This window comes from Lepidochelys kempii, chromosome 24 (genome assembly GCF_965140265.1).
Source record: "Lepidochelys kempii isolate rLepKem1 chromosome 24, rLepKem1.hap2, whole genome shotgun sequence".
NCBI lineage: Eukaryota > Metazoa > Chordata > Testudines > Cheloniidae > Lepidochelys > Lepidochelys kempii.
In genome coordinates, this window is record NC_133279.1 from 15,228,451 (window position 1) to 15,254,390 (window position 25,940).

General features: G+C 57.7%; 1 protein-coding gene across 1 annotated transcript; it reads right to left on the reverse strand.

Annotated features, from left to right (window-relative positions):
- Positions 1-1,697: 1,697 nt before the first annotated feature.
- ATP4A (ATPase H+/K+ transporting subunit alpha) lies at positions 1,698-21,355 on the reverse strand. Its single transcript, XM_073323413.1, has 23 exons — positions 21,344-21,355; positions 18,290-18,427; positions 17,130-17,189; positions 16,089-16,292; positions 15,565-15,678; positions 15,142-15,276; positions 14,730-14,847; positions 14,031-14,299; positions 11,605-11,803; positions 11,181-11,290; positions 10,539-10,673; positions 10,127-10,319; positions 9,602-9,777; positions 9,321-9,457; positions 8,557-8,707; positions 8,062-8,230; positions 7,670-7,824; positions 7,281-7,404; positions 6,695-6,840; positions 4,776-4,909; positions 4,144-4,245; positions 3,641-3,732; positions 1,698-1,726 (listed from the first exon to the last, which is right to left on the reverse strand). Exons 1-23 carry the CDS (start codon positions 21,353-21,355, stop codon positions 1,698-1,700), a joined length of 3,102 nt encoding a protein of 1,033 aa, XP_073179514.1.
- Between the last annotated feature and the right edge of the window lie 4,585 nt (positions 21,356-25,940).

Sequence of the window (25,940 nt, forward strand, 5' to 3'; positions counted from 1 at the left end):
CTTTTCTGCTCGCTCAGCTCTCCCACGTGTTCCTAACTTTGGAGCTGAATACAGCTGGAACTGAAGAACGTTCTCCCTCGGCAGCTGTTGTCGACAGCGGGGTTAGCCCTTCAGCACACTCGGGGGCCTGCCACTGAGCCGGCGATTTCTGGCCGCTCGGTGGCTTAATTTTCTGTACAACGTTGGCAGCAAATGTGGCCTGCTGGGTTATTTGGGTTGCGGTGAGAGGAGGCGGCCGGGATCTCAGAGTGGTTTGTTTGTTAAAAGAAAACTGGATTTGACGTCAATCAAAAAAAATCCCATTTAAATTAAATTAAATGATCTATTGGATATTTTTCGTTAATAATTAAAAAATAAACAGTTGATTTTTATCCCCGGGGAGCAGCCTGACCTGCCCCTGCTGTCGCTGATTCCCAGGGCTGGGGTGTCTGGAGTGGTGTGTGTGTGTGTGTGGGTTTCCTGCTGGTAGTAGCTGGGTGGACAGGGGCCCCTAGTTTTTGGGAGGGGTGAGCCCCACCTGGGGGTCAGGCTGGAATTAAGGCCTCTGCCATGGGGCAGCCAGGTGCATTGTGGGAGCTATGCTCCTTCCGCCGAGGAATCCAGCACAGATCAGTGAGGGGGAGTGGGGCCTGGGGGTCTGAGCCAGGGTGGAGGCCAGATATCGGGCTAGATGGGCCCATGGATCTGATTGGGGGGAGCACGAAGGGAACAGGATCTCAGGCTAGATAGGTGATAGATGCTGGTGTCGGGATATCAGGGTTGGTGCTGCAGACGGGATACCGCGCTAGATGGGCAGATGCTCAGAGTGGCGGGGAGGGGGGAGGGCTGTAGTCCTGCTCTGTCCCGCAACCTCCTCTTGCTTGTTTTCCAAGCTGCCATCCCGCTTAGGGGGGCAATGGAACCCCACTGGGCCAGCTCCCCTGGGAACACAGGGAGGCAGGACGCCCGTCTGTCAGCCCCTCATGGAGCATTTTCCTGTCCTGGGTCTGTGAGATGCAAGCGAGGGAGGTCTCCCAAGTCTGGGTGAGCTGGGAATTGATGTCTGTCCGGCCCCCTGTGTCCTATCGCTTCAGAGAGAGTCTGGCTGAAAGCCAACACTACCTAGCCTCGCCTGCCGTGGGAACCGGGCGTCTGCTAAAGCTCCCCCACCCCAGCAAGAGGAAGGGTGAGCAGTGCCTGACCAGTGGGAAACTGAGCGATATGGAGAGAACCCAGGAGTCTTGCCTCCTAACCCCCCCCTCTGCTCTAACCACTAGACACCACTCCCGTCCCACAGCCAGGGAGAGAACCCAGGAGTCCTGCCTCCCACCCCCACTCTAGCCCTTCAACCCCACTTCCCTCCCACAGCTGGGGATAGAACCCAGGAGTCCTGGCTCCCAGCTGCCCTGCTCTAACCACTAGACCCCACTCCCCTCCCAGAGCCAGGGGTAGAACCCAGGCGTCCTGCTTCCAACTACTCAAAAAGAGCCAGCAAGGCCTAGCTATGAACTGCGAGTGGGCCAGTCTTGTTCCCTCCATGGCTGGTGCCCCTGACCCAAGGGGTTTGCATTCTCCAGTAGTTTCCAGGTTGGTGAAGCAGGGACCGGGAACACGGTGTGGGTGTCTGTATCTCTTTTGCTGCACTGAGGGGGTGGTGTAAGCCCTGAGATGCTGCAAGAGGCCGGGGGCAGCAGCAGCCGTGGGGCAGAGCTTTGCCTTTAGTAGTAAAGTTCTTTGTCCCACCAGCCTGTGGAAAAGAAGAATGAATAATACAGTGAGATTGCTGGAGCTGTGGAGGATCCCAGTGTTAGAGCGCGTCACTGGGGTAGCGATGCAGCCATCTCTGGGGTGGGGCAGCTAGGGAACAGCTGCATATTACGCTGCATGGGTGTAGCTTGCCCAGGGCTGAGATGCAGCCACCTCTGGGGTGGGGCAGCTGGGGAACAGCTGCATATCACGCTGCATGGGTGTAGCTTGCCCAGGGCTGAGATGCAGCCATCTCTGGGGTGGGGCAGCTGGCGACCAGCCGCACCTGACGCCAGACTGGGATGACGCACGGTGCCAGAATACGCCTCAACCCACACACTACTGCACGACAGTTTTTACAAGGCCTCGTGCGGTAGCACTGAAAAACTCAGGATTTGCTGGGCAATAACACGGTGGCAGATGGCCCGGAGGTGCAGTTAGAAACACAAGCCGAGCTACTGACTCAAAGGTTGTTTTCCAGAGAAATCTGGGGAGCGGCCAAACCAGTTCCTCCGTGACAAAGGGCAAGTAGCCACCTGAGCCTGCTGTGAACAAGGCTGATGGGCCGTTACCTGGTTCTCAGGGCAGTGGGCGGTGCAAAAAAAAAAAAAAATCTATATTTTTAGCAAAGAGCCAGCATGGAGTTTCCTTTCTTCCCCAGCCGGCTGCCGCCTGGCTCCTCACTGAAAGCGCTTTGCCCTAGGGGTAGGGTGACCAGATGTCCCGATTTTATAGGGACAGTCCCCAGTTTGGGGACTTTTTCTTATATAGGTACCCATTACCCCCCACCCCCGTCCCGATTTTTTAACACTTGCTGTCTGCTCACCCTACATGCGGGGACTGGCCTATAAAACGAAGGGGCAGCTGCCCCATGACACCCCATCTCCCGCCCTGCCCTGCGCTCTCTGCCCCAGGAGAGAGACAGGAAATCCGCTCTGGACTCGGGGCGGGGGAGTGGGGGGGTGTCCCGGCCTGAAAGCTGGTCAGCAATCTGCAGGGCAGGGAGCCCCCGACACGGTGCGAATTACTCTTTCATGGGTCTCCTGTGGTTCTTCGCAGCACACGCTATTAAAACACCGTGTGATCGAATCTGCAGCACTGCAATCAATGATTCTGCTATCGTTTGCTCGGTTAGGCCTTCGGAAACCTCGTCTCTTGGGGCCATTTCTCATTTTTATGCCTCCTTAACGTGGCCTCACTTAAAAGCGGTCTCTCTGGCTCGCGAATCAGCTGGTTTTCCTGGTTTAGCTAATCCCCCCAGTTTAAACGGAAGGGTTCGAACCGGCACATGGGTCCCTTAAAGCAGGGGGTTTTCAAACTTTTTTTCCATTTGAAGACCCCTAAAAACATTTTGAATGGAGGTGTGGACCCCTTTGGAAATCTTAGACGCAGCCTGCGGACTCCTGGGGGGGTGTGCGGCCCACAGGTTGAAAACCATTGTTTTACAGGAATAATGAACTTAAAAGAGTTTGTACTGTTGAGGAGAGGACCAGGCAGGGTGGGACAGGCATTTCTGGGGGGGAATCTAAGACTGGGGGGTGTTGGGGTCACCCCGCCGTATAACCCAGGCTGGGGAGAGCCAGGGGGTGGCTTGCAGGCTGCTGTTACATACAGACATGCCGGTGTGGTTTGCACCGTTTAGATTATGAGCAGCCCAGCTGGGAGCTACTTCAGCAAGGCATTAAAGCACCCAGGGTTGCAGGATAGGGGAGACACAGCAGCTCATTAATCTGACTTGTACCCCGATAGGTTATATTCGCCCGGTGCAGAGATGCAGCCACTTCTAGGGCAGGGCAGCTGGGGAACAGCCGCACATAACGCCACATGGAGATGGCTCCCCTGGCCCTGAACCGCAGCCCCTTCTGGGGCAGGGCAGCTGGGGAACAGCTGCTCGCGCGATCTCTCGGTTACTCACTTCCGGGGTGCCTGCGGACTCCGAGCTTTCGGATTTCATCATAGACGAAGATGAGGATGCCGTAAGGCAACGGCACCAGCCACCACTGGAATCTGGATAGGAGCCAGGAGAGAGACCTTAGCCACGGAGAACGAGACGGCAGCACCTGCTCAGCCACAGTGCTGAGCCCTTAGCGGTCGCTAAGCCAGGCTGAAGAACCAACGCTGGTTTCTGGAGCGGCACAGTGCCCTCCAGGGGCATCGGGGCCAGCCCTGCCTGCTTGGGGAGAGCCCCCACCCTGCCCCCCGCAGCACAGCGCCACCTAGTGCCACGTTGGGACACCGGGGCCAGCCCTGCCTGCCGGGGAGAGCCCCCACCCTGCCCCCCGCAGAACAGCGCCCCCTAGTGCCACGTTGGGGCACTGGGTCCAGCCCTGCCTGCTGGGGAGAGCCCCCACCCTGCCCCCCTCAGCACAGCGTCCCCTAGCGCCGGGCTGAACCAGCAGGGGGTAGCCCAGCTCTCACCGGATGGGCATGAAGTTGAAGATGTTCGGCATGCCGGGACAGTAGCACAGGAAGCAGCCCAGGCAGAGCTGGAACACGATGGCGATCACCAGGATTTTATTCCTGCCACAGAAGCAGAGCGTGAGCTTGGGTGAGGCCAGCGAACGGCAGCTGCCCCTGGCTGACACGCTCTCCGTGCAGCTGAATAGGCAGGACCACCCAGCTGCCAGTGATACAGGGACACCCGAGACCAAACCCCCATCTTGTAGCGTCTTACACCTGGGAGGATGCTAGCGAATGACTTGCTCGGCACTGAGATGCAGCCACCTCTGGGGCACTGCACCTAGGGAACAGCTGCACAGTGACGCCACATGGAGGTGGGTGAAATGCAGCTGATTCTGGGGTGGGGCAGCTGGGGAACATCTGCACATAACCCTGCAAAGAGCTGGCTCATCCGGCGCTGAGATGCAGCCACCTCTGGGGCGGGGCAGCGGGGGAAGAGCCGCACAATGACACCACATGGGGATGGTTCGCCGGGCGCTGAGATGCAGCTGACTCTGGGGGAAGGTAGGCAGCTGGGGAATGGATGGAGAAAAACAGGTCGCCTGCACTCCTGGGTTCTCTCCCCAGTGGCCTGTGGGCTCCCTGCTCACCTGAAGAAGCCCTGCTGGAAGACGGAGAGACGGCGAGTCTTGCGGATGAGGACATCTGAGATCTGACACATCTCGATGCTGATGAAGAAGACGGTGTAGCAGGTGTATTCCTGGTACAGGCGCTGCCCAAATGTCTGAGGGTGGGGATGGCGACCAGTCAGAGTCAGCCTCCACCACCATCCACATGGGGAAAGACCCCGTGCCCCATTCCCCAGTCCCCTGAGCCAGCCCTGGGGCCAGATCGGAGACGGCGCCCCCTAGAGGGGAAAGGCGCTGAGTGCCATTCCCTTGAGCCAGCCAGTCTCCTGCCCGTACACTGACATTCAAGAAGGAACCACCCTGGTATCCCAGGCCTTGCTTCAAACCTTCCCACCCTGGGGCGAGGGGTTGGACCCCCACACACTGAGATTCACAGTCCAGACCTCCACCACGGGAGCTAAACTTAACAGAGGTCTCTCCAGTAGACTGGCAGCAGCAGTACGGCTGTTATAGAATCATAGAATCATAGAATATCAGGGTTGGAAGGGACCCCAGAAGGTCATCTAGTCCAACCCCCTGCTCAAAGCAGGACCAATTCCCAGTTAAATCATCCCAGCCAGGGCTTTGTCAAGTCTGACCTTAAAAACCTCTAAGGAAGGAGATTCTACCACCTCCCTAGGTAACGCATTCCAGTGTTTCACCACCCTCTTAGTGAAAAAGTTTTTCCTAATATCCAATCTAAACCTCCCCCACTGCAACTTGAGACCATTACTCCTTGTTCTGTCATCTGCTACCATTGAGAACAGTCTAGAGCCATCCTCTTTGGAACCCCCTTTCAGGTAGTTGAAAGCAGCTATCAAATCCCCCCTCATTCTTCTCTTCTGCAGACTAAACAATCCCAGCTCCCTCAGCCTCTCCTCATAACTCATGTGTTCCAGTCCCCTAATCATTTTTGTTGCCCTTCGCTGGACTCTCTCCAATTTATCCACATCCTTCTTGTAGTGTGGGGCCCAAAACTGGACACAATACTCCAGAGGAGGCCTCACCAATGTTGAATAGAGGGGAACGATCACGTCCCTCGATCTGCTCGCTATGCCCCTACTTATACATCCCAAAATGCCATTGGCCTTCTTGGCAACAAGGGCGCACTGCTGACTCATATCCAGCTTCTCGTCCACTGTCACCCCTAGGTCCTTTTCCGCAGAACTGCTGCCGAGCCATTCGGTCCCTAGTCTGTAGCGGTGCATTGGGTTCTTCCGTCCTAAGTGCAGGACCCTGCACTTATCCTTATTGAACCTCATCAGATTTCTTTTGGCCCAATCCTCCAATTTGTCTAGGTCCTTCTGTATCCTATCCCTCCCCTCCAGCGTATCTACCACTCCTCCCAGTTTAGTATCATCCGCAAATTTGCTGAGGGTGCAATCCACACCATCCTCCAGATCATTTATGAAGATATTGAACAAAACTGGCCCCAGGACCGACCCCTGGGGCACTCCACTTGACACCGGCTGCCAACTAGATATGGAGCCATTGATCACTACCCGTTGAGCCCGACAATCTAGCCAGCTTTCTACCCACCTTGTAGTGCATTCATCCAGCCCATACTTCCTTAACCTGCTGACAAGAATACTGTGGGAGACCGTGTCAAAAGCTTTGCTAAAGTCAAGAAACAATACATCCACTGCTTTCCCTTCATCCACAGAACCAGTAATCTCATCATAAAAGGCGATTAGATTAGTCAGGCATGACCTTCCCTTGGTGAATCCATGCTGGCTGTTCCTGATCACTTTCCTCTCATGCAAGGTGGTCCTTATCCTCTAGGTGGGGCTAATGGAGTCGCTCCATTCCCCAGCGGCAGCAGTACGGCTGTTATCCTCTACGTGGATCTAGCTGCTTCATTTCCTGGCAGCAGCTGTTATCTCGGATGGTCCATCACTCACCCACTCCTGCCCGTAGCTGTCCTGCAGGTCCTGGAGGTGGTCATTCTCCCACTGGGCCCGCAGCCCCACGCAGAGCAGGGGGAACCAGCCCTCCTGGGCCATGGCCGTGAAGTAGTCCGTGAAGCCGGCGAAGGACTGGATGGCCCCTGGGCAGGTGGGGGGAGGGAGGAAAAGCCATGAGGGTGGGATGCCCCCGGCACCCTGGGGACTTGGTGCTGCCCCCTGCTGGCTCCCAACAGGGTGGGATGGGAGGCAAAGCCAGCTGTGTGTGGCTCCACCCATGAGTTCTAACAGGGAGGCGGGATGAGCTCTGTTTGGCCCCGCCCCTGAAGTCCAGCCCCGCTGCCCATATGTCAGAGCCACCCCTTGCCCCCCAGATCTGACCCAATGTCAATCCCTCAAAGAGGGTTAATTAATGTGGGGAAGCCACCAGAACTAGAGGTTCATATATGGTGAGATATGAAAAAGGGGGGACAGAGGGTTCAAACTGGATCCTCCGGCTCCCAGGCCCCCCTGCTCTACCCACTAGGCTCCACTCCCATCCCAGAGTTGGGGCTAGAACCCAGGCGTCCAGCGGGGGACGCACCTATCTGGAAGTAGGAGTACACAGCCAGGGCTTCGTTCACCAGACGGTCGCGTCGCGGGTTTCGGGGCTTCAGGTGCATGATGTCGCTTTCAGCTTTCTCGTAGGCCAGGGACACCGAGGGGAACTAGCGGGGAGAACGAGAGAGACTCGCGGGGCTGAGCTGAGGAACCCAGGTGTCCGGGAGAGTGCCCCCACCCAGCTGCCTGCAGCACAGCACACCCCTAGTACTGCATTGGGACATCAGGGCCAGCCCTGACTGCCAGGGGAGAGCCCCCACCCTGCTCCCTGAGGCACAGTTCCCCCTAACTCCACGCTGGGGCATTGGGCCAGCCCTGACTGCCAGGGGAGAGCCCCCGCCCCGCTGCCTGCGGCCCAGCACCCGTACTCACAATGTCAGTGCAGAGCTCGATGAAGAGGATGGTGATGCAGCCCAAGGGCAGGGGGACGCTGACCGTGATGTAGATCAGATACGGGGTCAGCTCCGGGATGTTCTTGGTCAGGGTGTACGCGATGGATTTCTTCAGGTTGTCAAAAATCAGGCGGCCTGGGCAGGAACACAGCCCGTCAGAGCACCCCCTTCCCGGGGAGACATCCGAACCTCCCCCCGGTACCCTCCGAACCTGTCCTGGGGAGAGCTCCCAATTGCTTGGGAGATGCTCTCAGCCCCTCTTGAGGTCCCAGCTGCATTGTCAGTGCCCCCCACACCCTGGGGAGAGCGCCCCCTGCTGGCCCCCAGGCTGCCTGGCCCATTTGGAGTCTAGGCCCCCCGCTCCATGAGCACCTTGCTCCACGCCGGTGACAATGGAGGCAAAATTGTCATCCAACAGGATCATGTCGGCCGCATTCTTGGCAGCATCAGAGCCAGCAATGCCCATGGCCACCCCGATATCAGCCTTCTTCAGAGCCGGGGAATCATTCACCCCGTCACCTGTCACAGCCACAATGGCACCCTGTGGAAGGGGGAAAGGCAGGTCATGGGGGTGGGGGACACGGCAGAAGGGAGGGAGAACATTGGGGGAGGGTGAAAGAAAGAAAGAAAGAAAGAAAGAAAGAAAGAAAGAAAGAAAGAAAGAAAGAAAGAAAGAAAGAAAGAAAGAAAGAGCCATAAAAACACAATAAAATGAACAATGAAGAAAAGATGTGAAAGCCAGAGAAAGCAAAGAAAGAATATGAAAGAAAGCGAAAAAGAAAGAAGGACCGTGAAAACCAGAGACGAAGGACTGAGCACAGGGCAATAGGCAGAGGGAGCGGGTGGGTTAGCTCCTGGGTGCCTCACCAGTTTCTGACAGCTCTCTACAATGATCAGTTTCTGCTGGGGGGAGGTCCGGGCGAAGACCATCTCGGGGTGCATCTTCAGGATCTCAACCAGCTCCTCGGTTTCCATGTCCTTCAGCTGCCCCCCATTCACCACGCAGGCCCGGGCCTCCCTGGGGAGGGAGAGAGAGCCCCCACTGCTGAGCCACCCCACACAGTGACCCCTGGGGAGGTGCCAACTTTTCTCGGAGCCGGTGGGTACTCGCACCCGCTCCGCCCCCGGCCCCGCCCCCATTCCAACCCCTTCCCCAAAGTCCCCACCCCAACTCAGCCCCCTCCATGCCCCTATTGGACCCCTCCCCAAATCCATGCCCCGGCCCCGCCTCCTTCCCTGCTTGCGCCACTTTCCCCCTCCTCTCTCCCAGCACGGTGCAAGCCCTGGGAGCCGGGGCAGAAGCAGGATGCAACGGCGCGCTCAGGGGAGGAGGCGGAGGTGAGCTGGGGCGGGGGGATGGGGAGCTGCAGAGCACCCACCAATTTTTCCCTGTGGGTGCTCCAGCCCCAGAGCACCGACAGAGTCAGTGCCTATGCCACCCACACAGCATCCCCTGCAGCACAGAGCCCCTTGCTGAGAAACCCCACACAATGCCCTCTGCTGAGCCACCATGCAGGATTCCTGGGTCCTATCCCTGGCTCTGGGAGAGGAGTGGGGTCTAGGGGTTAGAGCAGGGCGGGCTGGGAGCCAGGACTCCTGGGTTCTCTCCCAGCTCTGGGCAGGGATCTCACCACTTGTTGACCTGCTCCACGGGGATGCGCATCCTGGCGGCGATGTCCTCCACTGTCTCACTGCCCTCCGAGATGATGCCCACGCTGGCCGCAATTGCCTTGGCCGTGATGGGGTGATCTCCAGTCACCATGATAACCTGGGGGTGAGGGAAGGGCGTCAGCGCTCCAGGTGGCAGCTTCAGGGAGGGGACTCTGGAGCTGTGAGCTTCCCTGGGGCAGTGCCCCAGCCGGGGGGGGGGGACTCTGAAGCTGTGAGCTTCCCCGGGGCAGTGGCGCCGTACCCGGATTCCGGCAGTACGGCACTTCATGACGGCGTCGGGCACGGTGGCGCGGGGTGGGTCGATCATGGAGATGAGGCCGGCAAAGCAGAGCCCACTGGTGGGGAAGTTCATCTCCTCTGTGTCGAAGGAGAAGCCGCGTGGGAACTGCCCTGGGTCCAGGTACAGGTGGCAGAACCCTGCAGGGAACAGGGCCCATGAGGGGTGGGGCACTGGGGTTCCCCCCCAGCACCGCAGTCCCACGTGCCCCATGCCCGGGGATCATCCATCCCCCTTAGGACTGGGAATTCCCCCCCTGATCCGCCCACCTGCCCTCCACACCTTGGGGGGCCTCCAGCCTTGGCCCCATGAGTCCCATGCACAGAGCCCCCCACCTCAGTCCCACGTGCCCCACATCCGGGCACCTCCCGCTCCCTAAGCCCCCCGCATCCATGCCCCCCACCCTTACCCAGCATGCCCACCCCCAGCCCCCATCCATGCCTCCTTACCCCTCACACCCTCCCCCAGCCCCCATCCATGCCCCCTTACCCAGCACACGCTCTCCCAGCCCCCCCAGGTCCATGTACGCCGTCTGGAATGCCTCCTTCCACTGCTCGTCCAGGGGCAGTTCCTGCCCCTTGATCATGATGGTGGCGCAGCGCTCCAGGATCCGCTCCGGGGCCCCCTTCATCACCAGCAGGTACCGGGGGTCCCGGGGGTCCTCCAACTCATGGATGGACAGCTGTGTGGAGAGCAGGAGGATCAGGACTCCTGGGTTCTATCCTTAGCTCTGGGAGGGGGGTGGGGCCTAGTGGTTAGAGCAGGGGTACTGGGAGTCAGGACTCCTGGGTCCTGTCTCCCTCTCCGGGAGTCACTACATCCGCTGGTAGCAGTAGAAGGTTCTTATCCTCCTAACTGGAGCTGAAGGCCTAGCAGGACCAGGACGCAAACGCCTGCTGACCTGGAATTTGTTGGTGGAGTTGAAGGGGATTTCACAGGCTTTCTTATAGCGCTCCCGGTACTCCATGACGTTCCCCAGCGTGATCTCGGAGAACTTCAACAGCGCCGTCTCTGAGGCGTCTCCAATCACGATCCTCTGGAGAAGGGAGAACAGGTGAGTGGAATCTGGACTCCCAAGCAGTGCTGAGATGCAGCCACCTCTGGGGTGGGGCAGCTGGGAAACAGCTGCATATAACAGCACACGGGGATGACTCTCCCAGCGCTCAGCTGCAGCCGCCTCTGGAGTGGGTCAGCTGGGGAACAGCCGCACAGCGACACCGCTGCACAGTTATGGCAGGGAAAATAATGCCACATCTAAATGAACGCTCAGGTCGGAGGCACAGTGGAATTATCCTGAGCTGGAGCAGCAAGAGAGAAACTGCCTGATTTTTGAGACTAGAGTCATGAGATCTTTTAATGACCAGCATGAGAGCGTCCCCTGCTGCACCCCCTCCTCACTCTGCTCCCTGCAGCACAGCGCCCGCCAGGGGAGAGCGCCCCCTGCTGAACCCATTTTGTATGTCAGATCTAAGCCCCCATTAAATGATAGGTGGTCAAGCTGTCTATATTGCCAGTCTCGTCTCTCCTGCATACTGGGCCGTACCTTGGGCACCGGCATGTTATCCTGGCCTGATTTGAAGAAGGCTCGATTGCAGAGAGACACAATCTTGCACAGAGCTCTCCATGTCTCCGATGACTGATCAAAGCTCTGCCCTGAAGGAGAGAGAGATTGATATAACAGCCGAGGAGTTCCCTGTCCCGTTTCCGACCTGAAATGTCCCAAAGCACCAGAGAAGCAGGGACGACTTGCCAGGTGCTGAGATGCAGTCACCTCTGGGGCGGGGCAGCTGGAGAACAGCCACACATAATACTGCATGGGAAAAGCCTGCCTGGTGCCAAGATGCAGCCACCTCTGGGGCGGGACAGCTGGGGAACCACTGCACATAACACCGGACTGGGACAGCTTGCCCGGCACTGGGATGCAGCCACCTCGGGATGGCAGCAGCTGGTTGAACAGTGTCCCATACCTGACTGGTCCTCTGTGGTGTCAGCCGTGTGAATCTGGTTGTCGAACCAGAGATGGGAGACAGTCATGCGGTTCTGGGTCAGGGTACCCGTTTTGTCGGAGCAGATGACAGAGGTGGAGCCCAGAGTTTCCACCGCCTCTAGATTCTTCACCACGCAGTTCTTTCGAGCCAGACGCTTGGCTGTGAGTGAGAGACAGACCTGCCAGGGGAGGAAGGGAGGGAGGGAAAGGAAGAAAGATCAGAGTCAGCATAAACAGCAAAGTATATCAGATGTGAGACCAGATCACTCAGTCAGTAGGAATGCTTCACAAAATCTGGGTTGAATCTGGTATAAAACTGGATCAGAGTCAGTCTAAACACGGCACGCAATCTGGACTGGATTCAGTTTGAGACTAGAATCAGAGTTAGTGTAAACATCATTATGCAAAATCTATACTAGATGCAATGAGAGACTAGATCTGAGCTCATGTGAGCACTGTAGAAAACTCAAATTGGATTGGAGACCATCTAAACACAGCCTGAAACCTGGAATGGAATCGGGGTAAATCCCGATCGAATGCTGCACCCAGTCTAGACCGGGGTTCTCACAAGAAATTCTTGCTGGTGGCCGCACTGACAATTTTTTTCTTAAAATACTTAATTAACTTGAGGAAAAACGACTAAATATGCACATAGACATGTCCAAATCATTGTCATTTATTTATGTAGGATTTTTTTGCAGACTCAATAATAATGTCCCGTTCTCTATTCTTCACAGGACCTAAGCAGACTAGAAACACAAATAAGGTGCTTTGCCCATTCTTGTCTTTTGTTGTTGTTTCTTGTGGTTTTGGTTGCCTTTTCAAAAAAGACTTGTTAGCTAAGGAAGTCGGCTGCTGTGAAAAGTGATATTTGTATGTTTGTTAATATCACTTTTCATGGCAGACTTGCTAGCTAGCTGGGAGGCTGTGAATGGTGATATTAACAACCGTACAAATATCAATTTTCACAGAAGGCTTACTCAGCCCTGGCAAGCCAGGGGACAAATTAAGCCCTGGATGGGGAGGTGGGAAGGGAGCCAGGGGGCAGTGGGGGGAGGATGGTGGGCCAGGGAGAGAGTGGGGGCTGGGCGTAATGGTGGGGAGGATTGTGGGTCAGGGAGGGAGTGGGGGCTGGGGGTAATTGTGGGGAGGATTGTGGGTCAGGGAGGGAGTGGGGGCCAGGGGTAATGGGTGGGAAGATGGTGGGCCAGGGAGATAGTGGGGGCCGGGATAATGGGGGGGGAGGATGGTGGGCCAGGGAGATAGTGGGCACCAGGCGTAATGGGGGGGGGAGGATGGTGGGTCAGGGAGGGAGTGGGGGCCAGGGGTAATTGGGGGAAGGATGGTGGGCCGGGGCAGTGGGGGGGCAGTGAGCCCAGGGTCCAGGGCCAGACCCCGAAGCCCTGTGGCTGTGGGCCGGAGCCCACCACTGCAGCCTGCTACTGCATGGCTGGGTACAGGGCCGGAGCCCGAGCCCGAAGTCCCACGACTGGAGCCTGCCCCCTGCTGCCCCAGGGCTGAAGCCCGAACCTCACCACCCCCAGGAAGGTGGGGCCTAACTGGCCGCCTGCTTCTCTGGCATTTGTGGCTCCAGAGGGGGGAAGGGACCAACCCCTTCTGGTGGCCCTGGGGGAGAGGCACTGCTCTGAGCCCCCCAAGTCGCAAGAAAAGCCCCTGGTGGCCACATTTGAGAAATGCTGATCTAGACTGGATCTAGTCTGGAACTGGATTAGGAGTTGGTCCAAATACTGCAAAATCCGGACTGGATCTGATGTGAGACCGGTCCCTGAATACTGTCTGGAAGAATCTGAATCTGGATCCATTATTGGACCAATATGAAATGATCTTGGACACAAACTATTTATAAAATCTGGACTGGATTCACTATAAAACTGGATGAGAGCCAGTCTAAGTATTGTATATAACACAGAATCCAGTGTTACACCAGATCAGAGTCAGTCTAAACACCACAAAACCTGAACCGGATCCAGAATGAGGCTGAAGACCTAGACTGAATCCACGCTGAGACTGGATCGGAATCAGCCTAAATGCTGCACAAAACCTGGGCTGGACTTAGTACAAAACTGGCTCAAGGTCAGCCTAACCACTGCATTAAATCCGGTCTGGATTTGGTGTGAGGCCGGATTGGCATTAGTGTGAAAACAACATAAAACATCGACCGGCACCTGCACAAAGCAAGATCGGAGGCAAACTATGTATAAAACCTGGACCGGATCTAGTGTGAGACTGGATTGGAGTCAAGATGAACCTGAAAGAAAACCCGGACTGGATTCCTTGTGGGACTGGATTGAAGTCAGGGTGAAGCTGGCACAAAACCTGGACTGGATCCCTTGTGAGACCAGCTCGGAGTCAGGACCCTGCAAGGGCTGGTCAAGGGGGACTTACCGTGACGGTGGCCAGCAGCCCCTCAGGCACGTAGGCCACCACAATGGCCATGAAGAAGACCATGGCCTTGAGGAAGGGGTAGCCAATCACCATGGCGACGACGAAGAAGGTTCCCCCGAAGAAGATGGCCAGGCCGGCGATGATATCCACAAAGTGCTCGATCTCGATGGCGATGGGTGTCTTCTCGTTCTCCACGCCCGAGGCCAGGCTGGCGATGCGCCCGATGATGGTGCGGTCTCCGGTGTTAACGATGATGCCGGTGGCGGTGCCTGAGGGAGGGACCCGCTGAGATGCAGCCACCTCTGGGGTGGGGCAGCTGGGGAACAGCTGCATGGAACAGTGCCCAGGGAGGACTCACTTGGCACCGAGATGCAGCCACCTCTGGGGTGGGGCAGCAGGGGAACAACCTCACAGCAACACGGCACAGTGATTTAGGACAGGATATGAAGGAGAATCTTGTATTCAGTTGAAACCACAGGAGGGAATTTAGAGACAGCGCCTGCCACCGAGCCGTCCCACACTCCACCCACGAACGGGGCCAGCCCTGACTGCCGGGGAGAGCCCCCCACCCCGCTCCCTGCAGCACAGCGCCCCCTAGTGCCATGCTGGGGCATTGGGGCCAGCCCTGACTGCTAGGGGGAGAGCGCCCCCAGCTGGGTCTCCCCTTCACGCGCCAATGGGACCCTTCCCTGCTGGCACCTTCCAGGCACATGGTGGAGAAGAAGGCGATGTTCCTGGTCTCCAGGGGACTCTCGTGGGTGCACTCGGGGGCTCTGGTCTGGGGCTCGGACTCCCCTGTCAGAGATGAGTTATCCACCTGCAAGAGAGAGCCCAGTGGGTCAGTGCCACCCTGAATCCCCCCCCCCTTGCCCCAGCTTGGAGGCCTCTGGCGTGGATGGCAGGCTGTGGGGGTGGGGGTGAGGGAGCAGGCCCAGGAGTGTGGGGGAAGATCAATGGGTGCCTAAGTGATCAGCTGGGCAGATGGATAGGAACCGTCCGGCAGGAGGCAGAAAAACACACACACACACAGAACGTACCCCATGTTCCCCCACCCCCATGCCCATCTAAGGCAGAACACCCCCTCCCCCCCCCCCCCCCCCCCCCGCCGCACCTTGCAGCCCTGTGCTGAGATGATCCGGATGTCGGCCGGGACCCTGTCCCCGCCCTTGATTTCCACCAGGTCACCCACCACCAGCTGGTTGGCGTTGATCTGGAATTTGTCCCCGTCCCGAATCACCGTGGCTTGCTAGGAGAGCGAGAAGAGTCAACGTTAACCTTAGAGCTCCAGCCACACGGGGACGTCGCACGGTGAAGGCTCGCCCAGCGCTGAGATGCAGCCACCTCTGGGGTGGGGCAGCTGGGGAACAGCAGCACATAGGTATGGCTCTGCTTTAAGCAGTCCCCTCTCAGAGCTAGGGATAGAACCCAGGAGTCCTGGCTCCCAGTCCCCCCGCTCTAACCACTAGACCCCCACCCCCAGTGCAATGACTGGGGTATGAATGGCCTGGATTCCTCTCCCAGCCCTACTGCTTACCTGTGGCACAAGATTCTTGAAGCTGGCGATGATATTGGTGCTCTTGAACTCCTGGTAGTAGCCAAAGCAGCCAGTCACGACCACCACAGCGATGAGCGCAATAGCCAGGTACAGCTGCCCAGGGGGAGGGCACAGGGAGAAAGGTTATTACTCATCCCCTGGCCCAGCGGTGCCCCCTGCTTTGCCAAGCTGCCTGAGTCTGCAGAGAGCCTGGGACAACCCGCTCCCCTCCCAGAGCTGGGGAGAGAACCCACGAGTCCTGGCTCCCAGCTCCTCCCCCCACCCCCACTCTAACCACTGGACTCCACTCCCTTCCTAGACTCAGGGATAGAACCCAGGAGTCCTGGCTCCCAGCCCCCCCCAGTCTAACCCACTAGACTCCACTGCCCTCCCGGACCCAGGGATGGAACCCAGGTGTCCTGACCCCTCCCCCGAGCTCTAACTCACTAGATCCCACTCCCCTCCCGGAGCCAGGGATGGAACCCAGGTGTTCTGACCCCTCCCCCACACCATGGGGTACCCACGTTATCCGCGCTGGTCAGGTCTCCTTGGCCGCACTGGATGCCGAAGGCTATGAGGCAGATGGCAGCAGCCACCCACATCAGGCACTGCAGCCCCCCGGCCAGCTGGCGGGCGAATTTGACATATTCAGGGGTCCCCTTGGGGGGTTTGAGCTCGTTGGGGCCATCCCGGAGCAGGATCTCTCCTGCCACTGTGCTGTTCATGCCCTGGATGCAGATAGAGAGAGTGTCCCATGTTAGCTGGAGCCACTCCTATGTTATGTGGGGGCATGGCTATAAAAGGGGTGGAGCTACTTCACAGGGGCGGGGCTATTAGGTGGGGGTGGGGCTTCAATAAAGGTGTGGGGCTATGAGAGTTTCTAGGATCTCCAGAATCACCTTTGTCCACCCACTTTCCTGTCTGTAGCTTCTCCACCTTTTCTCAATTTCCTCTCCAGAGATCAACATGCACCCAGGGCTGGATGGAGAGCCAAGGCCCCAGCTCCAGGAGTCAGCAGAATGCTGCAGGATCTCAGCTTTCATTAAAAAAATTTAAGCCAGGTTCTAGCTCTTGTAGTGGGGGAGAAAAGCTCTGAAATGTGCCCGATGCCTGTCTGAGTTTGCAGAGAGCCTGAGCTGATTGCTCAGCAAGGGCTGAAAACAGCACTATTTATGGCAGTCTTCCTCCCACTGTCTGGTGTCCTTCTCACCCCAACTGGGGCACTGCCCTCAGGAAGCTCATAGCTCTGGAGATACCTTCTAAACCTGGCTGGGGCACTGCTTAGAGGAAGCTCACAGCCCTGGGGACAAATCATAGTCTGTCTGAATACACGGGGGATTGAAGGAGGAGCCCCCAGCCCAAAAAGCAGTGGCTCTCAAAGCCCGGTGGGGATGGGCTACCCTGTAGAGGGCATGGTCACCTTCGGGGGGGGGGGGCACAGCCAGAGAAGGTGTGCTGTACTCTAGCCCCTGGGCTGTACTGGAGCAAGGCATCTGAAGTAAATGGCACCCAGGGCTGGCTTGAGAGGCACAGACCTACCTGGCCTCCATCTTGGGGGCCCTTACCTTGTTCACGTTGGTTTGGTACTTCAGCTCCAGGTCTTCCACTGAGAGCTGATGATCATCCTGGAGGAGAGAAGGGAGCCCAGAGTGGGTGAATGGGCTGCCCAAAGCATGACTGACGCTGCCTGAGTCTGCCGAGAGCCTGAGCCCGTCGCTGGGAGAGGGGGGAGCTGCCCCGGGTGTGACTGACACAGCGACGCCGCCTGAGTCTGCCGAGAGCCTGAGCCCGTCGCTGGGAGAGGGGGGAGCTGCCCCGGGTGTGACTGACACAGCAACGCCGCCTGAGTCTGCCGAGAGCCTGAGCCCGTCGCTGGGAGAGGGGGGAGCTGCCCCGGGTGTGACTGACACAGCGACGCCGCCTGAGTCTGCCGAGAGCCTGAACCCGTCGCTGGGAGAGGGGGGAGCTGCCCCGGGTGTGACTGATACAGCGACGCCGCCTGAGTCTGCCGAGAGCCTGAGCCCGTCGCTGGGAGAGGGGGGAGCTGCCCGGGGTGTGACTGACACAGCGACGCTGCCTGAGTCTGCCGAGAGCCTGAGCCCGTCGCTGGGAGAGGGGGGAGCTGCCCTGGGTGTGACTGACACAGGGACACTGCCTGAGTCTGCCGAGAGCCTGAGCCCGTCGCTGGGAGAGGGGGGAGCTGCCCCGGGTGTGACTGACACAGCGACGCCGCCTGAGTCTGCCGAGAGCCTGAGCCCGTCGCTGGGAGAGGGGGGAGCTGCCCCGGGTGTGACTGACACAGCGACGCCGCCTGAGTCTGCCGAGAGCCTGAGCCCGTCGCTGGGAGAGGGGGGAGCTGCCCCGGGTGTGACTGACACAGCGACGCCGCCTGAGTCTGCCGAGAGCCTGAGCCCGTCGCTGGGAGAGGGGGGAGCTGCCCCGGGTGTGACTGACACAGCGACGCCGCCTGAGTCTGCCGAGAGCCTGAGCCCGTCGCTGGGAGAGGGGGGAGCTGCCCTGGGTGTGACTGACACAGCGACGCCGCCTGAGTCTGCCGAGAGCCTGAGCCTATTGCTCTGAGATGGGGGGTTGTCTACAGCTGCCTCTAGCTCCACACAGAAGCTAACAGTTCTACTACTACTGCCAGCGGCTTGAGCAACGGAGCTTTGTGCGAGGCCCATGTTCGAGTCTTGCGGCTGCCCCCAGTCCGGCTGCCCCTACTCACCACGTCCATCTCTTTCTTCATGCTCTCCAGCTTCTCCTTCTTCTTCGCCGCCTTGTTCGTCTTCTTCTTCTTGATCTTCACGTCCACGGCACCATCGCCCTGCTTCTCCATCTCCACCGAGTACATCTCGTATTGGTCCTGTGGAGAGGAGAACAGCCCTGCTGCTGTCGGCCTTTGGGGGAGTTGCTCCCTGAGCTCGACTAGTAGAGGGCGGCGCTGAAGGGACCCAGTTGGGTCTCTGTGCAAGATAACAGCCCTACTACTGCTGCTGGTAGGCGATAAGGCATCTTGATGCGTGGGTATTCAGCTCAGCAGCCCCTGGGGTCTACGCCTGGCTCTGGGAGGGGAGTGGGGTCTGGTGGTTAGAGCGGGGGGGGGGGGGCTGGGAGCCAGGACTCCTGGGTTCTACGCCTGGCTCTGGGAGGGGAGTGGGGTCTGGTGGTTAGAGCGGGGGGGGGGGGGCTGGGAGCCAGGACTCCTGGGTCCTGTAGCACTGGTTCAGATGACTTCACATCCCTTTGTTCCTCCTCAGGCACTGCACCCAAGTGGTTTGCTGGGGCTCGTAGCGTGTGCCCAGATGCGAGGGGTGGCACGGTTCACCTCATTCTCTCATTGACAGCGGTTCCCTAAGCCATCAAAAGGCTGGTGTAGAAGGGAGAGTGCCCCCTATTGCACCTGGGTCGCCTAGCACAGCGTCCCCTAACGCCGCCCTGGGGCATTGGGGCCAGCCCTGAGTGCCAGGAGCCCCTGGAGTCCTCTGGCTGCGAAATGTCCAGCCATGTGGGAGTCTCACAGCTGGGCCAGTTGTTCCTTGTGCGGCCCCCAGGAGGCGCTGTTTATCTAACTCGATTACATCCCCCGCCACCTCCAATTGGAAAGTCAAATAACAAAACAGATGGGTGCTTGCTGTGAAATTAAAAATTTCAAAGTCCTCTATCCATCCATCCCCACGTACCCCCTCTGTCCATCCATCCCCACGTACCCCCTCTATCCATCCATCCATCCCCATACACACCCTCTATCCATCCATCCCCACGTACCCCCTCTGTCCATCCATCCCCACGTACCCCCTCTATCCATCCATCCATCCCCATACACACCCTCTATCCATCCATCCCCACGTACCCCCTCTATCCATCCATCCCCACGTATCTCCTCTATCCATCCCTCCTCATATACATCATCTGTCCATCCATCCCCATGTACCCCCTCTATCCATCCATCCCTACGTACCCCCTCTATCCATCCATCCATCCCCATACACACCCTCTATCCATCCATCCATCCCCATACACACCCTCTATCCCTCCATCCCCATGTACCCCCTCTATCCATCCATCCCCACGTACCCCCTCTATCCATCCATCCATCCCCATACACACCCTCTATCCATCCATCCATCCCCATACACACCCTCTATCCCTCCATCCCCACGTACCCCCTCTATCCATCCATCCCCATACACACCCTCTATCCATCCATCCCCACGTACCCCCTCTATCCATCCTTCCCCATACACACCCTCTATCCATCCATCCCCACGTACCCCCTCTATCCATCCATCCCCATACACACCCTCTATCCATCCATACCCTCTATCCATCCATCCCCATGTATCCCCTCTATCCATCCATCCATCCCCATACACACCCTCTATCCATCCATCCCCACGTACCCCCTCTATCCATCCATCCCCATGTACCCCTTCTATCCATCCCTCCATCTCCATTCGCCCCCTCTATCCATCCATCCCCATACACACCTTCTATCCATCCATCCCCATGTACCCCCTCTATCCATCCTTCCCCATACACACCCTCTATCCATCCATCCCCATGTACCCCCTCTATCCATCCATCCCCATACACACCCTCTATCCATCCATCCCCACGTACCCCCTCTATCCATCCATCCCCATACACACCCTCTATCCATCCATCCCCACGTACCCCCTCTATCCATCCATCCCCATGTACCCCTTCTATCCATCCCTCCATCTCCATTCGCCCCCTCTATCCATCCATCCCCATACACACCTTCTATCCATCCATCCCCATGTACCCCCTCTATCCATCCTTCCCCATACACACCCTCTATCCATCCATCCCCATACATACCCTCTATCAATCCATCCCCATTTGCCCCCTCTATCCATCCATCCCCATACACACCCTCTATCCATCCATCCCCACATAACCCCTCTATCCATCCATCCATCCCCATACACACCCTCTATCCATCCATCCCCATACACACCTTCTATCCATCCATCCCCATACATACCATCTATATATCCATCCCCACATAACCCCTCTATCCATCCATCCCCACATACCCCCTCTATCCATCCATCCCCATACATACCCTCTATCAATCCATCCCCATTTGCCCCCTCTATCCATCCATCCCCATACACACCTTCTATCCATCCATCCCCATGTACCCCTTCTATCCATCCCTCCATCTCCATTCGCCCCCTCTATCCATCCATCCCCATACACACCCTCTATCCATCCATCCCCATTTGCCCCCTCTATCCATCCGTCCCCATACACACCTTCTATCCATCCATCCCCATGTACCCCCTCTATCCATCCTTCCCCATACACACCCTCTATCCATTCATCCCCATACACACCCTCTATCCATCCATCCCCACATAACCCCTCTATCCATCCATCCATCCCCGTACACACCTTCTATCCATCCATCCCCATACATACCATCTATATATCCATCCCCACATAACCCCTCTATCCATCCATCCCCACATACCCCCTCTATCCATCCATCCCCATTTGACCCCTTCTTCCATTCATCCCCATACACAGTCATCTCACTATTCATCCATCCAGCCCCACATACTCCCCTCTGTCTATCCATCCATCCATCCATCCATCCATCCATCCATCCATCCATCCCCATATACCCTCTCTATCCACCTATCTATCTAGCCCCGTACACACTCTCGATTTACCGAGCTGTCCACAAGGAGACCCAGCACCCTGGCATCTGGCCCCTTCCCACTGCAGAGAATCAGAGCCCGGCCCTTACCGCTTTCCCCATCCTGGCTCTCTGGGCGCCCAGCTGGTGGGATACTCTGGGGACGGTGGCCGCGCTGGCAGAGGGATGGCTGCACAGCTAGTGCTGGCAGTCCGGCCCGGGCAAGCACCCGGGTCCGGCAGGGAGCCTTTTATGCTGTCCCAGGGGACCTTCCCCACCCACTGCGGACGCTGCGGTGCCATGGCTGGGCCCCCCTCGTGCGTGAGCCTTGAAGTCACAGCCCAGGAGCCGATAACCTTGGCGGGTGGAGAACAAAACACTGCGATCACCTTGACATGACCCCCGCGGGGAACCAACGCGCCTGGCGCTGGTGAGGACCAGCAAGGTGACACCCCCCTGGCTTGGGAGAAAGGGACACAGCCCTCCAGCTGTGGGGGCTGGGAGCCAGGACTCCTGGGTTCTCTCCCCAGCTCTGGGAGGGGAGTGGGGTCTAGTGGTTAGAGCGGGGGGGAGGCTAGAAGCCAGGACTCCTGGGTTCTACCCCTGGCTCTGGGAGGAGAGTGGGATCTAGTGGTTAAAGCAGGGTGGGGCTAGGAGCCAGAAGTCTTTCTACACTCCGTGGAGCACAGAAAGTGGGGGGAAGTGGCCTTGTTCTGGGAATAAATAAGAGTCAAGAGATTTTAAAAATCATAGTCAAGTTCAGATCATGAACAGGTGACGAGAGATCAGGGGCCCAGATCCCAGCTGGGGTCACGGGCGGCACTGGGTTCCTCCTGGTTTCCGCAGTGGAGGATCCGGCTTGGTGTTCAGCGGAGCGGCTGGCACGTGACGTGACTTGTCAGTTTTCTCTGGGCCACTGACCTTAGGGACAAGCATTTGATTCTGCTGCAGAGAATATCAGGGGATGCTGGAGCAATCTGTACGGGCGACGGGGGGATGTGGGGGGCTGAGAGCCATTGAACCAAACGGCAAACCCTGTATCTGATGGAAACCACTTCAAGCCAGCGGGTGCAGCATCAGCACCCCGAGTTCCAGCACCTCTGCAGAATGTGCCTCCAGAGGCAAAGTGGCCTAGTGGTTAAGGTGGGGGGATAAACATTCAGGTTCAATGCCCAGGGCTGTCGTAGCCTCGCTGGGTGACCTTGGACAAGTCACTGCAGAGCTCCGTGCCTCGGTTTCCCCACCTGTAAAGTGGGAAGAAGAATCCTGCCTGTGTCTAGTTACAGAGTGACCTGGGCAGGGACTGTCTCTCGCTCTGTGTCTGGGCAGCGCCCGGCATGACGGGGCCCTGATCCCAGCTGGGGCAGGGCCTGTCTCTGGCTGTGTCTGAGCAGCGCCTGGCACAACGGAGCCCTGATCCCAGCTGGGGCAAGGCCTGTCTCTGGCTGTGTCTGGAGAGTGCCTGGCACAGTGAGTGCCGGGACCAGTCTGTGCTATATATACCTACAGGTCTCTCTCTCTCTTGGGCAGCTCACAAGCACAAACAAGGTGGGTGTTTCCATTCCACTTCCTTCGGGTTGTCGTCTACAGCTGGGCAGCTTGTGGGGCCGGCCGGAGCTGGCTCAGGAGCCTCAAGGGACGCAGCTCTCCGTGGCGCCCTCCTGAGCGGGCGTCGTGCCGCTGCTGAGTTGGGCAGACGGGGCATTTTGCTGGCCCTGGGTGCGGCCAGCTTCAGGGATGGTGCGATGGTTTGTCTCAGCCCTTCCGCTGCAGGGCCTGACTCATGCTGCAGAGAAAAGGTAGTAAAACAACTCCTGTGTTGGCCAAACGGGGAAACTGAGGCATGACAAGGGGAATGATTGTCCCAAGGGCAACAGGGATACAATCTAGGAGTCCTGGCTCCCTGCCCCCCCTGCTCTAACCACTAGCCCCCACACCCCTCCTGAGCTGGGGATCCTCCAGTGGTTTCGACACCCCCCCCGTGGCCCAGGCTGGTGCTGGCTCAGCAATTTCCCATCTCTGACCTTGCAGGGCCCTTGGCCTGATACAGCCACTTTGTCCCAGGCACGTGTGACTGTCTGGGCACAAGCAGGCCGGAGCCAGCGGTACCCCCCCTCCCCCCACCCTTATCATGGCTGGGTTATCGGGCGGGCGGCGAGATTGCGGGCGGGGGGGAGGGAGGGAGGGGCTCCTCACGGACTGGCACGCACATTCACCGACACACACGCCCAGTGACACGCACACACACTGATACACACGCATCCTGACACATGCAGGCCGGAGCCCGTTGTCACACACAAGCACCCCACAAAGGCGGACACATCACCCTAACTGGTGCCTGGAAGCCTGACTCTGCCGGCTAAGAGTCAAACCATTTTCAGGTGGAGGTGGTTGTTTGAAGACAACTGTCCCTTTAAGCATGGCTGCACTGAGCTGGGGTGGTTCTCAGAGGCCTGGCAGCCCTGGGGATCAGGGTCCTGGCCGCGCTTCTATGCTGTTCTCTGGCTCCCTCCTGCCTTCCTCATTGAGCTGCCCTGAGAAATTCCTGGGTGCTGTGGGTGAGTTTGTAGGTAGAGAGAGCCAGGACTCCTAGGTTCTCTCTCCGGCTCTGGGAGTGGAGTGGGGTCTAGTCGTTAGAGCAGAGGGGCTGGAAGCCAGGACTCCTGGGTTCTCTCTCCGGCTCTGGGAGCGGAGTGGGGTCTAGTCGTTGGGGGCGGGGGAGCTGGAAGCCAGGACTCCTAGGGTCTATCCCAGCTCTGGGAGGGGAGAAGGGACTAGTGCTTGGAGCAGGGAGGGCTGGGAGCCTGGACTCCTGGGTTCTATCCCCAGTTCGGTAGCTGGGTTTCTTTAAACCGTTTCTTTAAACCGATGTGATTAGATAAAATCAAGAGCCACGTCCGGCCTGATGCTGAGGCTCCCTCCCTTTGACCTGAGCACACCAGGAAATGAGAACAATTTCGCCTGACTTGTTGGAATTCCTGCCCTTGCCTGGCACTTCCTGCTGGCTGTGCTATAGATAGCTCGGAGCTGCCAGCAGGGAAAGCTCAGGCAATGGTCAGCCTGTGGGCATCCCTCCTGCACCCCCATCGCTGTTATAGAGTCACAGGCCCAGCTAGCCCAGTGCCCACCCTGTCCCTACAGCCCTGGATCTGACCCATGGGCCCATCTAGCCCGGTATCCTGCCCCCTTCCAGATCAGACCCCTGGGCACACAATGGCTGTGCCCTTGGCTTGTTCCCCAGCTATGTCAGCCCCTCTCCTGGGGACACGCAACCTGGTACTTTCCTTGCCCCAGTGGGCAGGGCTGTAAGGCATGTGTGACACTCTGCACCCCAAAGCAACACCCTGGCACCCCCATATTTACCATGGTGATATAATCATGATACGTTTTGTACCAAGTCTGCTTTGTGAGGTACTAGGTTAAAAGTCTTGATCTGTTGGACATTAATATCCCGTTGGATTGGATGTGTTGTCATTGCGTGGGGAGCTGTGATGTTTTGCTACGTGTGTGTTACTGAAATAGGTTGTGAGGTTGGGAACCCCCCAAAACTAGCCTTTCAGGTACAACAACAGAGGAGCCAGAAATGAATCCACACTCCCAAGGACTATCACAGGAGCTATAAACAATGATGGCTTTCCCAGAGAACATGTAGACAGTGGACACCGTTTGACTCACTTCATTGCAAAAGATCTTTCCAGCAAGCTGCAGGAACAAATAAGGGAGGGGAAGTGACATCATCACTTGGCCTTTCTCCCCCACACAACTCAACAGCTGGAAACACGTCTGGAGGACAAAGACTGAATGGAGCAGGTGGCCCCAGGCAGGAAAGGAGAGTCCCAGGCTGTGTATGAAGGAACAAGAACAATACCATCAGGGTGAGACACGACTTGACTCAAATCCTGTCTAGATTATAGGACTCAGATTGTGATTTTACTTTTATTTCTCAGGTGACCAACTGTGATCTCTACGCTCACTACTTATAATCACTTCCAATTGGTCTGTAGTTAATAGATCTGTTTTATGTTTTACCTAAAACAGTTGTGACAAAGTTCCTGCTCTACCTTGGTGGGTCTTGCGCTTATTGGCGGATTTGCTCGCCTTGGAGCTTCACGGCAGCCCTCAGCTTTGCCGTTTTTCTGAACCCACAGTCCAGGTCGACTCCTCCTGTGTCTGACCAGGAGTTGGGAGGATTTTAGGGGGAACCCGGGCCCGCCCTCTACTCCGGGTTCCAGCCCAGGGCCCTGTGGAATGCAGCTGTCTAGAGTGCCTCCTGGAACAGCTCGGTGACAGCTACAACTCCCTGGGCTACTTCCCCATGGCCTCCTCCCAACCCCTTCTTTATCCTCGCCATAGGACCTTCCTCCTGGTGTCTGATAATGCTTGAACACCTCAGTCCTCCAACAGTCCGCGTTCTCACTCTCAGCTCCTAGTGCCCCTTGCTCCCAGCTCCTCACACGCACCCCACAAACTGGGGTGAGCTCCTTTTTAAAACCCAGGTGCCCTGATTAGCCTGCCTTAATTGATTCTAGCAGCTTCTTGATTGGCTGCAGGTGTTCTAATCAGCCTGTCTTAATTGTCTCCAGAAGGTTCCTGATTGTTCTGGAACCTTTCCTGTTACCTTACCCAGGGAAAAGGGACCTAATTAGCCTGGGGCTAATATATCTGCCTTGTATTACTCTCCTGTAGCCATCTGACCCGACCCTGCCGT